Source organism: Olea europaea, chromosome 8, assembly GCF_002742605.1.
Source record: "Olea europaea var. sylvestris chromosome 8, O_europaea_v1, whole genome shotgun sequence".
Classification (NCBI taxonomy): domain Eukaryota; kingdom Viridiplantae; phylum Streptophyta; class Magnoliopsida; order Lamiales; family Oleaceae; genus Olea; species Olea europaea.
This window is the reverse complement of record NC_036244.1, coordinates 20,465,759-20,481,076: the sequence shown is the minus strand read 5'-3', so window position 1 is coordinate 20,481,076 and position 15,318 is coordinate 20,465,759. Positions and strand designations below refer to the sequence as shown.

Sequence of the window (15,318 nt, the reverse complement as noted above, 5' to 3'; positions counted from 1 at the left end):
TAGTTTACCGAACAAAGCCAATTTTAATTTGTGTCCCCCAAACATATCTTTTAAAGATATTTTAAATTTTATACACTTACTTTATGTTTGCCTTTACGCTTTAGTGATTTCGCTCATAAGTTTTATCTCTAGGTAGAAATAGTTTACAGTGGGAGAGTAATTGAATTAATTTTATTCATGAAGACGAAATTTACTCCACTTTCAAGCCTTTCAACAAAACCACCTTCTGACATACATATAATTAAAATGCATAGTTTTCAATTGGTGAATTTTCTTCACTATTCCCAGCCAAAAGACTTCTGCAGATTTCAGTAAATTTCAACTCCATTGCAATAGTAGATAGATGCCAAGTGCCAACAGGAACACTAATATAAGTAACGGGCCTAACGGCTTCCATAAACACAAAATTGGCTTCTTAAATAAGATTTCCAATGTGGTAAATTAATCAATAAGTAGAAGAATAAATTAACAGATATGTTTCACACATCTTTGATAGCCTTTCTTTAATACCTTCCAATCTCCCATGATTCTAACATTTTAACATAATCCAATCATGCTTTACTAAACTATAAAGCCTTCAGACACCTTAATATTGTAAGGGGAACAAGAAGGGATAAATGAGAGTTATAACTTTTTTTTAATTAAAAAATTAAAATGAGTGTGTTTTTTTTGTTTTTTTTTTTGTTTTTTTTTTTTTTAGGTTTTAACATTCTTATGATATGTTGTAGTAGTAAATTAGCATGTCACATAAGAATTATTAGAAGATTTGTTATAGTATGACTGTCAATTAAGTAATTGAATTGAAATTTGAAGTTCAATGAAATCAATTGAAACTAAACTGAAGTTCAATAGCTCAATTGAAACTAAATTAAATTCTAGTGACCTAATTGAGAATCTTCTGATAGTTCAGTGACCGCATTGAAATTTACTGGCTTATAGGCCAAAAGGCCCAAACCCTAAATGCATGCAGCATGTATACTGGAATTTCATTTTCCCCCAAATCCGCTCAAAATTCAGTCCACTTCCACATTTTCGTTTTTCTTTTTTGAAGCTACCAACAGGTAAATACTAAAATATACTTATTAGTATATTTCTGTGGCATGGATTTTCTTGATTTTTCTCTAATTAAGCATTCTTGTTCCTGTAATTTTATTTAGATGACTTGACTTTTTCAGGCTTGGAATTATTTTGTAGAGTTTCTGATTTTGCTGCATAATTTCAACCAGCAAACTTAAAGACCAAAGTTCAAGACTAAAATTCATACACTGCTGTAGCCTGCAGTCGGCTCGGCACTCGGCAAAAGCTGAAGGGCGCCGGGCGGACAGGCGACTACCGGACTGGAGTGGGGACTGACGACAGTGACGAGCAGAGCTGCAGGCGTCGAGCAGCAGAGCAGATACAGCTTGGGAAATTTTAGATTTTGGGAGTTTTTGATTGAATTGAATTTTGGGAATTTTTGGTTAATTGGGTTGGATAGTGGATATTAGATCGGTAAATTGGGTTGGGTAAATAATTTGAAAGGGAAATGGATTGTGGGCTCGTTGATAATTGGTTTTGGTTTTTTGGGCCGACTGTTTTTAAGAGGGAAAAAAATTATTGGGCCAAAATTAGGCCCTTTAAGCCGGCTGGATAATTGGTTTTGGTTTGGGCCAGTTTGTTTTCAAGAAAAAGAAAAAAAAATTAATTGGATCAAAACGAGGCCCCCTATGGTCCTGGGCCTGAGGCGCGGGCCTCACTCGCCTCAGCCCAGGACCGGCCCTGGTTTCACCCAGTCCAGCAGGCGGTAGAGAGGTCGAGCCGTTCTTCCGAAGACGTGAGGGTGGTGGCTGTCGGCAAGACCAAACTCATTTCCCTTATCCAACAAGTCTATGACGCAGGTCACCAGTGCTTTGGTGAAAAGTATGTCCAAGAAATTGTTGAAAAACGCCCCTCAGCTGCCGAAGGACATTACTTGGCATTTTATTGGGCATTTGTAGAGTAATAAAGTGAAAACTCTATTGATTGTTGTCCAAATTTAGATATGGTTGAAGGCGTAGTAAATGCGAAGCTTGCCAATCATCTGGATCGTGTAGTTTCAAACATCGAGTGGTAGCCTTTGAAGGTCTTACCAATTGTGTAGATCTTGTAAAGCATGTCAACCTACGTTGCCCAAATCTCGCGATCCTTGGCTTAATGACCATAGGGGTGTCCAACTACACGTCAACTCCCGAGAACTTCAAGACTAATAGACTGTAGATCCAAGGTGCTTAGAATGGCAGAATCCCAATGTGTGTTATCAATGGGCATGTCTGGTGACTTTGAACTTGCGATTGAAATGGACAGTACCAATGTGAGAGTTGGATCGACTATATTTGGTGGATTGTAACTGGTCTATGGCGTGGAATATATGGGTTTTGTAGTGGTTGGGCATGCAAGAATTAATGGAGCAAGCTAGTGGGCTGCTGGAGTAATTGGGCTAATTATTTAATTGGTTTGATTTTATTGTGGATTATTAGCTTGTGTGGGCATCTTGGGCCAGGGTTTGAAGTGATTTTAAAAGTTGATGACTAAATTCATACCTTTATTTTGTAATATAGATACTTAGAATTAGCAGTGTCCTTGCACTGGTTTCCATATTGTTGGTTACTTTTTTATTTCAGTTATAAATTTGCAATTATTGGGTACGTATTGATTTATAGGCCAAAAGTTTCATAGCCAGCCTCAGAGGTTACTGTCAGTTTAGTAAGGCATTGTGTACATTCTGGATATATAGGGTCATTTTACTTTATAGAAAACATATCAAATCAATTTATTGAAGTGCTGCATAGCATATTCTTTTCTGCCTTTTGGAGTCCTTGAGTCGTCGTCATCAGAAACTTGTACACGCTTCTACCAAGTGACTCACCATAACAATTTCTCTCTGCTATCTGCAAATCCACTTGCCACTAATAGTCTTTCGTCAATTTTGACTTTTGAGAGCTCTCTATAAGCTCCCGGATATCGGAATTTTAATAGTTACAATCTAACCGTCCATAGCCGTGTATAACTTCATTTCTTTGTTAGCCTCTTGGAATGCTTGTTTTAAGGGCAGAGTTTGCTGCAGATATAGCACAGGCTTGTTGAGTAGGGTGGTCAATGGCTTATACCTCAAAATCTTCATCTTATATTCATGTAGTTGCAATCACTAGATGTTTCATTAATCACTTCAATTTTTGCCGGTCTTCTGCGGAATTCTTGAACGGTTTTAAGTTTTTCTAGGAACTCTATTTGCCAACTGTTTCTTGTTCTCTACAAATTGTTGTTTTCTCCATTAATCTTCATTTTAAATTATTTTGGTGTTTGTTGTCCATTCCCATTATTTATCACCCACACATCGCCCTTTGTTTGTGACAATTTATTTAGAACTATGCTATTAAAAAATGTGCAGCTTTTTTGACGTATGAGGTGTAAGAATTAGTGTCTTGATTGTTTAAGTGTTGTTAAAATCAATGGCAAAAATATTGTTCATGTTAGATTCTGTTAATAAAATTTTGAAGCATAATGTAACTGTAGCTGCACTAACTTATTTATAATAAAGAACTTTTCTCCTCAAAAAGATTCGAATATAGAATAAGAGTCTGTTTATCTCCCATTATTGAAGAAATTATAGAGTTTTGAATAGTATTTTTTAAAGAATGTGCAGTTAAAATTTAAAGAGATTTTATTGGTCTGTGTGTAGAATATTTTATTGTGTGAATGTGTGGTGGAGAATATTACTGTAGTAAATAATTTAACTTGTTAAAGGATGACAAATAATGGCTAAGGTAGATTTTGTTCATCCCATGTAGAACATGAATTGTTTAATTTATCCCACGTCGACAGAGGAATACTTAATCGTCTCCTATGTTCTCATATGTATATAGTGGTTTTGAAGTTTGGAGATTTTCCACTAGCAATATGATAACAGATTATCTAGTGCTGAGATTTGAAGTCCTTTGTAATTTCATACTATAGAGGAATTAGGAATAGAATTTTGGTGTAGTTTGATACTATAGAGATAGAGAATTTTGGTATGAATATATTGTAATATATTGTTTGGTGTTTTTTTATTTGAATATTTGTAACATCTCTTAATATATGTTTTATAAAAAATTTCTATTTTTGGGATTGAACGTGTTCTACTTTCAACAATACACAATAAGTCAATCATTTTACATTAAAAGAAAGAAAAAAAAAAAAAAAAAAACCAAATTCTGCAGTCCAAAGGTTGAAAATCTAATGGTTCACTGTTTGTATGTGCGGAGAAGGCGGCTGCCCAAATTCATTTAGAAGACGAAAAAGTCAAACAAAAAAGTCAATAATATTAAAAAAGAGAGAAGAATACAAGTTTTGAATGAAAATAATCCATGAATATTCTTCCATTCAAACATATGATTTCAAGGTGTGATTAGGCAGTGGCGTTTTGAAAAATACATGTTTATATAATATTTCAAATTGATCTCAAGAACATATATATATTCAATATTATTGAGTAATTGTGATACATAATATTTCGTAGGCGATCTTAACTGTGAGCTTTAATTCCTCGTAAAGTAACTTTGATTCTTTTCCTTTAACGCGAGATTTATTATGTACATTTGAGTTGCCATCCGCAACATCACACATCTGAAGCATTTACTATATGTCACTCTAGATGATTGTCATATGTCCTCTTTGGCACAAATTAAAAATATCCTTAAGAAGATAGTACGATGAATTTGATATCGATGGTCGACCTCTACTGCTCAATATCATCAAAAGTATATGAGGAATTAAAGGAGAGAATAAATAAATTATAAAGACCAAATCATCACCCCAAGATCGAAAATAATGGAATGCATATGATTTGCTTCACCTGATGAATTATTTTCATTATTTAATTCAATTTCTGTCGCTATCATTAATTAATTATAATATTGAAAAGAAAAAAAAATGAAGTACGCATCTTATTTGGCGTTGGGTTTGGTTCGGCTCCCTCTGGACTTTGTTTGTTTATAAGTACCCACCCCACCCCACCCCTCCCCTACCCTAACCTAACCTAAGCTACCCTAATACATACTAAGCTCTCTTCTTCTCCTCTCTTTGTTTCTACCTTTCATCTCTGATACTAAACAAGCAGAAGATTTCATGGTCAGTTGTTCTGTATATATTTCATGTTCATATTAAGTTTTCTTTATCATATGAATATTCTTTGATTTGGTGATTGAATTAGGGAGGTGGTGATGAAGAAAACGAGAGCAAGTGGCCGCTGTGGCTCCGCCCTCTTCTACAAACAACCTTCTTTAATCAATGCAAACTTCATGCCAGTTCCCATAAGAGTGAATGCAACATGTATTGCTTGGACTGCATCAATGGACCTCTTTGTTCCCTCTGCCTCAATTTGCACAAGGATCATCGAGCCATTCAGGTCCGTCCCAAATGTCAAACAGCTTCAACTTTTAGATGAAATGGTTAATTCTGGGGAATTGACTTGTTGGTTTCAATTTGAACAGATAAGGAGATCATCCTACCATGATGTAATAAGGGTGTCTGAGATTCACAAGTATATGGACATAACCGGAGTACAAACTTATGTGATAAACAGTGCCAAAATCGTGTTCTTGAATGAACGGCCACAGCCTAGGCCTGGTAAAGGTGTCACCAATACCTGTCGAGTCTGTCACCGAACCCTTGTCGATTCCTTCGCTTATTGCTCCCTTGCCTGCAAGGTACTTATTCTCACATTTTACTGCATAGTATAGTATGTAAATTTCTTAGATATAATCTGTCATCTTTATGTCAATTTTTGTTATAAAAACAAGAAGAGAACCAAAGGCAGGCAAGCATTCGTTTTTATCAAAAAAGCAAGAGAATTGGAATCTGATTCGTTTTCCTTATATGTTAAATCAATGAAAATGCTATTTTGGGATTCTTATCCCACTATAGTGACTGAATGGGTTGGTAATATTGAATGGTTCAGATTGTTGGGACGTCCAAGAATTTCGAAAACAAGAAAATACACACCGAGGTGGAGGAAGAATCCATGATTGTTAGGAACAAAACAAAGAGCTATGGGCCATCAACACCTCCAAATTACACAAACGCAAAAAGGAGAAAGGGGATCCCTCACAGAGCTCCTACAGGTGCACTTATTATGGAATACTAAATGAATTCAATTTCAGTTCCGGCATACCGAGCTTTGTCGATAGAAGCCGAAGTTGGAGTAGGAGTCGGAGTCAGAAACACACCATAAGACTACATCTATACGCCATCCATCTGTATGATATCATCATCCACATCAAGAAACCAGTTTGATTCAAGTCAAGGCGAGTTTTATGCAGTAGTTTAATAGTAGATTTTCTGGTATGACATACATAGTCATGGAATTGGAAGACGAATAATGAATAAATGTGTACCCAGAAATCATTGAAATGTAAAATTAAGAAAGAAAGGGAAAAACATAAAGGAGGCCCTAAATTGTGAATATAACTTGTGTTCGTTTTGTAACAGGCAGAGTACATGTTATCTTGAGTTATGTATGATGGTTTACATTTGTGAGTTAAATTGTTAGTAATAAAAATAAAAATAAATACAACGAGAAATGAGAATGATTTTATCCAAAAAATCTATAACATACATAAATAAGTCTGGATTAACAAACATAAATAAGTCTGGATATTCCAATTTTTAGAACATTTGAGTAAAGAATGTGATAGAGATGGAAATAAAGAGAGGCAGAAAGAGGCGAGGACAAGGAGCAATTCAGTATTTTATTTTCTGCTTTTTACTGGTAATGACCCATTAATAAAGTGTGTACCATTTATTTACAGAGAAAAAGTTGATCTAACACATTCTTATTACCACATACAAACTCGTCGCACATGGAAAATAGAGTGGAGTTTAAGCAATAATAATAAGTTAAAAAGAGTTCAAACATGGAAAAGTGGGATTCCTGAGATAGAAACATGTCATTCCCCATTTTCATAATTTCCATCACTCTTTATCAATTCACAGCCTCCGCCAGTCAAACCAACTTTTTCCACACCTCCACATGTTGGTTAATGAATTTTAATCATCACGATAGAAAATTAATTTTTCTTTGAAGATTAAAATCATGTAAATAAAAATATTAGTGACCTTGAGATCACTGAATTATAAAATCCTCACACATAGAAAGAGGAGATGATAACCTTTTTGAAGGAGATATTAATGACTTAGCCAATTGTTTCCTCCTTTAAATCTTCTCCCTTATTCTCCACTAGGTATAATTCATTTTTGATGAAAGTGAAAATGGCTAACCCTAATTTTCATTAAAAATATGTCAATAAAGTGCATATTTATTATGTCCTATTAGGGTTTGAAAATTGTACAAATTTTCTTGGACTTTATTGTAGTAGGCTAATTAAGTCACATACCTTTTATTGGAGCCAAGAGAGGGACCTAATCGGACTCACATGACCCAAACTCCAATAGATATTTTCAATTGGGTCAACTCTTGACCAATTGAGATACATCTATTAATCCCGACTTATTCTACCAAAAAATTGAGATTGCACTCTCGAGTTGAGTGATAGTTATAGAAGCAAATTATGATTCAATAACAATATCCTCTAATTATCGTTCTACAAGTCAACCCCCATTTGATCGTCAATATGTTGAAACTGACAAAATGATCGTTTTGCCCTTCAAAATATATTACCCTCTAAGTCCCATTTTCATATGACAAATTCGTTATGATCAAATCACAATGTAAAGTCCAACGATCTCATCGTCGACCTACTGAGCTCGGATTCAATTTACCTAGGAAAATACCTTAGAGTAACGATTGTCTTATCTCAATGATTAATGGATTCCAATATTATAAGTATATGATCTCTAATTGTTTCAGCCCGATTCCCAAAACATCGATATCAATTTTCTATTTAAGACTTCACTCATTGGTACCTCAAAGAACTTGAACTAGCAATCAAAGGTACATTACTCACTTAGGATTTAGGTGACCTGTTTGATAATCAAGTAGAGTCTCATTTCAAACGGTTACAAATGAGTTATCTACGCGGTCCCGTTCAATGTGCATCGAAACACATTATTGTTCCTATTTCAAGATCTAGACAAATTTTAATAAAAACAATACAATCTTATCAACATAAAGTGTTCAACTTTATGAACCGATTGTGAACGACATAATTTTGATCACATTACAAATTGTGTCTTATTATACCCGATCCATCGAGTATATAATTTGTGACATCCTATATAATTATGGAACCTTAGACAATTACTTCAAATTATAACACGCAAATAAACGAACGTAAATTCATAATATGATTTTACAGAACACTACTCGAAGAACGGGCATCAAACTAACACCACCTCCATTGTCTGTAAAATAATGAACGTATATAATTCATTGTTGGCTGCTTCTCTGTTAAGCAGCCCGGCCCACCAAAATCCAAGTTGGTTATCACAGAACACAAACTCATTTATTTGTTTCTATTCTTGACAATACAAACAGAACAGATTTCAATGTGTTCTGTGCACAATTTAGTCATAAGAAAAGTACCTCACAAGTCTGACAATCACGGCAGGCAGGGGCGTTTACATGACAATTGTCCAAAGGCAATAAATTATGGATGTACAAAGTACAAACCACTAACCATAAAACTTGTATCGTCTCATGTGTATGGTCCACTGCTTACCGATAAGCACAAAATTACTCGTGTAGAAGCATGATTCAGTAAACATGCAAGGCGACTAATTAAATGGCAACGAACATTTAAAACTCACTTACACTACTTCAACCCCCAATTTCCAAACATTAGTTGTAATGCTTTTACTTTCAACTCTACAACTCGTTCAATTTTGATCCCACAATTTGTGCTTTTTTATATTAAATTAATAATTTATGAAATTCGCTGAGCAATTAGATTCTGAGAGCACATGAGAGCAGCAAGTCTTATAGAAAACCTGCATCAACACCCAATATTCTCAACAAGAAACATTGTATGCCCTTTTAATAAATCCACCTATACAACCAAAACCACGAATCGTTTGCAGCAGAATGTGCTTGCATTGATGAAATCATGCCCCACAATCAATTCAAGAAATACTCATACAACACTGTCGATCCACTCATCATCTCTAAATGATTTTATCAAGTTCATGCCATTTCTGAAGGAACTTCTAGTTTTTGTGCCAACAATAAGTTGCAGATGCTTTGAAGCATCTAGTTTGTATTGGGAAAGTATCTTATTTGATTAATGGTTAAACCCTTGAAGTAGACTCCAAATGATAAAATGTACTAATTAAAGTAAAAGAAATTAGGTGCCATGCCTTAAGGTGGGCCATATCACTATTGAAATTTGAAGCCTGGATTTAGATTTTTTCGTGGATAATGTGACTTCACTTCACTTCTCACTTCCCAGATAATGATGCATCCCTACACTGAAGTCGAGGAATGTCGTGTGTTTGTTGATTTTTATCTGTAATTTATTTCTTTTATTACTCTTGAATCTAAAGTAATCACCAAGGGAAAAAATTTGACATAGCACAATGATCAAGTTGAATGGAATTGAAGAGTTGGTTGCGTATAGAAGTTGGAGCTTTTCGATCTACTGAATAATGTATGTGGTTTAAAGATAAGTTTCTATGTCAATTTTTTTATAGCACAGATGACTGATATGACTTAAGAATTGCGAAAGATTTGAAAAAAAAAAAAAAAAAGGCACGCGAGTATTGGTACCTTTCAGCTGTCACTGTGAATAAATGGCCGGGGCATGTCTCCAAGTTGGTTCCCTAGGGATGAGTTTTGATATTAGGGTCAGCTTTCCTATAATGATAATATATTATATGCCTGTTAGACTCCTCATTCTCCCTCAAGATGTTAGAATGTGATAATGCATCCCGGAATTATGTCCATGGCATGAGAAACAAACATTTTGATTTTGGGCATGGACCTGATGCAATCTTCCATGTAGGCCGTTTTCTGACTTGACGATTGGAGTGTAAACTGAGTATCTCAGTACGTTACTCATTTTAATTGACAGATGCAATGGATTTCCCTTTGAAATTAATTTGAAAGTGTATGGTATAAATATCATAAGCTTTACAGGGAGGATACTTTGAGTGAGAATTTGAGAGATTGAAAATTCGAAAAATGTTCAGATGACCAACAAACAGATACTTATTCATCATTAAACTTAATAAATGGGAAAGAAACTCCCTGCAGATAGCATGCTTGTCTAAGGTTATAAGGTGCTATAAGCACCTTGTAGGATAATAGCAATTTATAAGCATAGCCAAACATGCTTTTTATATATTCTGATTTCAGGGAGGACAGGATCTTACATTTCATGTTGCATCTACATCTACATGGTGCTCACCCCTCACAAATATTGCACTTGAAAAAACTCCATGGTTTTGGCCACTCCATCCATAATTTCAATCTGACTGGCAACTTGCATGTCCTTGACTGATGGGAGGCTGATTAATTCTATCTTAAACACACTGCTCTGTGTGGAAAAAGCAGGCCTTGAAGAAATGTTATGATATTATTAGTTAATAAAATAATAATACATAAATGAAGACTTTCTTAAGCTCTTTAAATCTTATCTGGAATTTATTACTCTAGCAGCATCACAAGTGTAGTTGAGTGATTTTTCTATAGTTTTAAACCTCTTCTGGGCTGCAATCTGGGTTAGGTGAGGTGTATGTTTTCCGCTGGATATAGAGTTTGACCTTAATGTCTCCAGATTTTTAGCTTGTGGGTGTAACGTCTTGCTCATTCCTCTTTCTGGTAATGGTTTGGTGATCCGAGGACATCAGATTTGGTTTGCAAGCTGTCCAGGTGGTAGGGATGTGAGTGCTAATTAGCTGTTTGGGCTCCATTAATGCCCTTTCCTTTTCTTCTTTTCAATAATACATTTCTCAATAAAATAATATTATACGTGGAATCAAAAAAATTTCTTCTTTTTTAACTATACATTTTCCAAAAATATCAGTATTCCAAAATACATTTCGTTGGATAAATTTCACTGGATTGGAGTAGAAATCATGAAACACGAACCGGCAATACCAAGAACAAGACAATCACGAACTTGTATCAACGAATGACTTGAACACGATATCGTTGTTCTCAAACGATATTTGATCCTTCTCCTAATAATTTGAGATGCTTCGAACATCAATGGCAAATGGTTTGTAGGATTTTAACAAGCCTTGACAATAATTAATCACCAAAGTATAAGTGAAAATCCTTGAAAATTTGAAGAACACAAGGGTTGAAGATGAATATGAATGAACAAAATTTGATCTTTGATTGTGGAGTAATATAGGATCTCTAATGTTTTTGATGTGTTTTTGCCTTCAATATGGATCCGCTATTTATAGGCATAAACCACATGTACGAAATGGTGCCAAAACATGAGCCAAAAGGCACCAAATTCAAATTCACAACGGAAGAAAACGGCTGCCAACGGTCTAGAATTTAAACCACCCATGCGGGCACATGGTTAAGAGAAGAAATGGCCTAGAATCGCTGATAGGTTTCATGAGACCACATGGACCAAATTTTGGGCCACCAACCGTTTTTAATTTCAGTCACCGTCTATTTTGGTTTCTGCCATGCCACCGTCCATTTTGGTTTTATTTGTTGGTTTTGAACAACCAACTCCAACAATCCCCCACTTGTTCAAAATTAACAAAGTCTCTTATTCAATATATATGATATTCATGCATAAGAATTAGATATGTTTCGATTTGAATCTAACCATAGTGTAATTCAAACAAAGTAAAGTTGGAATTAAAGATAGCGTAAAACTTTGAACCAGTTATTCCATGTGACAATACTGGTAAGAATACACACACGAGTACCACATGTTCTCAAGTTCCTCATAACTCGCTTAGCTCTTTTATGGACTTGCGCTTATCCTTTTCAACAAACTTTTAAAAGAGAAACTCCTACTCTCTCATAGTTTGTTTGAGTGAAGTTCTTTTAGTACATTTGTTACTTTTAAAGGTACTTGTGTTTTAACACTGAACTTCATTAAGAGCTTTAAGCTCAACCCTTATATCAGTAACAACCAGTATTATTTTCATTAAGATAGGATTACTGCGAATTTAAATAATGCTGCAACCATCTACATATCAAATGACTTGTTGGTATCCTTTGAACCCGTGGATTACCTTTTGAGTAATGACAGGTAGGATTGTCATCATTGGTCGACCTTTTTAGTTAAGGAGTTTCAACCCTATCCTACTCGAAGTAGACGTCACTAAATATCTATTTAGTGCTTTAGTTAAAGGATCCACTAAATTCTTAATTTACCTTACATAATTTAGGAAATTTATTCCATCTTTGATTAATTTTCTTATGTAGTCATGTCTTATTCTCATATGTCTAGACTTTTCATTGTATACTTCATTGTATGCCTTTACTAACATGACTTGACTATCACACATGATAGGTCTTGAAGAAATGTTCTTTGATCCCAAAGGTATCTCGTAAAAGATATCCTTAAGCCACTCAACCTCATTCCCGATATCCGATAGGGCTACAAATTTAGATTCCATGGACGAGTGTGTTATACATGTTTGTTTCTTTGATTTTCAAGAAATAGCACCTCCTCCAAGAGTGAACACCCAACCTGAAGTGAATTTACTCTCACATGTGCTAGATACCAATTAGCGTCAGTAAATCCTTCCAATACCATTAGGAATTTAGTATATCGCAGGCTCAGATTCTTGGTTTTTTTTAAGTATCCAATAACTTTTCCAATGGCCTTTCAATGATCATTAGTCGGATTACTAGTGAACATGCTAAGTTTACTTTTGGCATAGGCTATGTCTGATTTTGTGTATTGAACTGCATACATAAGACTTCCTATAGCACTAGCATATTCCAATTGAGCAATCACCATTCCATCATTCTTTACAAGTTTTGAACTTGGATCAATAGGGGTACTACATTCCTTTATGTTCAAATGTTTGAACTTATTTATCACATTTTCAATATAATGTGATTGGCTTAAATGGTAAACCCCACTAGTCTTTGTGACTTTAATACCTAAAATGGTATTTAGCTGTACAAGATTCTTCATCTTGAATGTGAAAGACAGAAACCTCTTCGTTTCTTTTATACCGTCAATGTGATTACTCATAATCAATATGTTGTCAACATATAAGCGTATAAATGTCACACAATTATTACAAACCTTAGTGTATAAACATTTATCTACGCTATTATTTTTAAACCTAAATGATATTATTACTAAGTCAAATTTTTCATACCATTTTTTAGGTGCCTGTTTCAGTCCATATAAAGATTTCACCAACTTGCACACATTATGTTCATTTCTAGGTAGGGCAAAACCTTCGGGTTGTTTCATATAGACCTCCTTATCGAGATCTCTATTTAGGAATGTCGTCTTGACATCCATTTGATGAACATGCAAGTCATAAATTGAAACTAAAGCAAATAATATCCTAATTGATGTTATTCTAGCTCTCGGTGCATAAGTATCAAAATAGTTGATTTCTTCATTTTTTCGATATCCTTTGACTACCAATCTAGCCTTGAAAGTATTTAGGGACCCATCAACATTATATCTTCTCCTAAATACCCATTTTCATCCAATAGGTTTGAATCCCGGTGGTAAATCGACAAGTTCCCAAGTATTGTTAGATATTACCGAATCCAGTTAGTCCTTAATTGCATCCTTTCAAAAATGCTATCACGTGAAGCCATAGCTTATTTATAAGTCTTAGGGTCAGTTTTCACTTGTAGAGCAAAAGGAAATGTTCTCACAATATTCAGCTCCTTTCCCTCTAATAAGTAAAAGGAGATAAGTTTAGAAACGATTTCATCCGATCCTAAAGACTTCTCAACCTGAGTTCTTTTGCTTCTCCGTGATTCACTATATTCATCAACATCTTTAAAATATATTTCAAAATGTGTTCCAGTTGAGCTAGGGATATTTTCAAGATTTTCCCTCGGTTCATTATCCGAAGATAACGAATTCTCAAATAACTCCACATCATTGGATTCGATAATCACATTGGACTCCAAATTCAGCAATCTATAATATTTGCTATTGTTTGTTTATTCAACAAAGACATATTTAATGCCTCTTGGACCTAATTTGGTCCTATTAGGATTTGTGTTCTTGCAATAGCAAGACACCCTCACACTTTGAACTATCTAATATTCGATTTTCTTTGAAGTATTGTTGGATATTATCAAATCCATTTAGTCCTTAATTGCATCCTTTCAAAAAATGCTATCATGTGAAGCCATAGCTTTTTTATAAGTCTTAGGGTCGGTTTCCACTTGTAGAACAAAAGAAATTGTTCTCACAATATCCTATTAGGATTTGTGTTCTTGCAATAGCAAGACACCCTCACACTTTGAACTATCTAATATTCGATTTTCTTTGAAGTATTGTTGGATATTATCAAATCCATTTAGTCCTTAATTGCATCCTTTCAAAAAATGCTATCATGTGAAGCCATAGCTTTTTTATAAGTCTTAGGGTCGGTTTCCACTTGTAGAACAAAAGAAATTGTTCTCACAATATTCAACTTGTTTTCCTCTAATAAGTAAGATGAGATAAGTTTAGAATCGATTTTGTTCGGTCCTAAAGACTTCTTAACCCAAGTTCTTTTGCTTCTTCGTGATTCACTAGATTCATCAACATCTTTAAAAGATATTTCATCATGTGTTCCACTTGAGCTAGGGATATTTTCAAGATGTTCCCTCGGTTCATAATCCGAAGATAACAAATTCTCAAAGAACTCCACATCGCTGGATTCGATAATCACATTGGACTCTAAATTCAGCAATTTATAAGATTTGCTATTGTTTGCATATCCAACAAAGGCACATTTAATGTCTCTTAGACCTAATCTGGTCTTATTAGGATTTATATTCTTGCAATAAGCAGACACCCCCACATTTTGAAGTATCCAATATTCAGTTTTCTTCCTTCTTACAATTCATGAGGAGAAACCTTATTATATTTTGAAGAAATTCTATTAAGTATTCCACATGTACTCAATAAAGCTTTACCCCACAAGTTAGATGACAACTTAACTTGAATAAGCATGACATTAATCATTTCAACTAAGGTTCTATTTTTTCTTTCAGTTAAGCCATTTTGTTTGAGTGTTCTAAGTATAGAACATTGATGAATAATTCCATGTTGTTCACAAAACAAGTTAAAATAGCTGAAAAAGTATTTACTACCTCTATCATTCCTTAAAATTTTAATTTTCTTACCTAGATAATTTTCAACTTCATTCATGTATACCTTAAACATGTCAAAGGCCTCACTTTTATGTTTTATC

The 15,318-nt window shown here is 34.5% G+C and overlaps 2 protein-coding genes and 1 pseudogene across 2 annotated transcripts in view; 2 read left to right on the top strand and 1 right to left on the bottom strand.

The window, feature by feature from the left end:
• The window catches only part of LOC111398425 (zinc finger MYM-type protein 1-like), a 3,588-nt gene extending 3,191 nt beyond the window's left edge, over window positions 1-397 (bottom strand). The window contains exon 1 of the mRNA XM_023025325.1: window positions 280-397. Within this exon, the coding sequence (XP_022881093.1) occupies window positions 280-397 (118 nt within the window). The remainder of the gene's footprint in view (window positions 1-279) is intronic.
• Window positions 398-1,525: 1,128 nt separating this feature from the next.
• On the top strand, window positions 1,526-2,435 carry LOC111398424 (annotated as a pseudogene).
• A 2,563-nt stretch (window positions 2,436-4,998) lies between these two features.
• On the top strand, window positions 4,999-6,507 carry LOC111399146. Its single transcript, XM_023026390.1, has 4 exons — window positions 4,999-5,127; window positions 5,210-5,404; window positions 5,490-5,705; window positions 5,957-6,507. The coding sequence occupies exons 1-4, from the start codon at window positions 5,125-5,127 to the stop codon at window positions 6,140-6,142; spliced, it is 600 nt and encodes a 199-aa protein (XP_022882158.1). The 5' UTR covers window positions 4,999-5,124; the 3' UTR covers window positions 6,143-6,507.
• The last annotated feature ends 8,811 nt before the right edge of the window (window positions 6,508-15,318 follow it).

Coding starts and splice junctions, on each gene's coding strand:
- LOC111399146 (XM_023026390.1), top strand. Junction 5,405..5,489: donor AGGATCATCGAGCCATTCAG/GTCCGTCCCAAA, acceptor CAATTTGAACAG/ATAAGGAGATCATCCTACCA. Junction 5,706..5,956: donor ATTGCTCCCTTGCCTGCAAG/GTACTTATTCTC, acceptor TGAATGGTTCAG/ATTGTTGGGACGTCCAAGAA.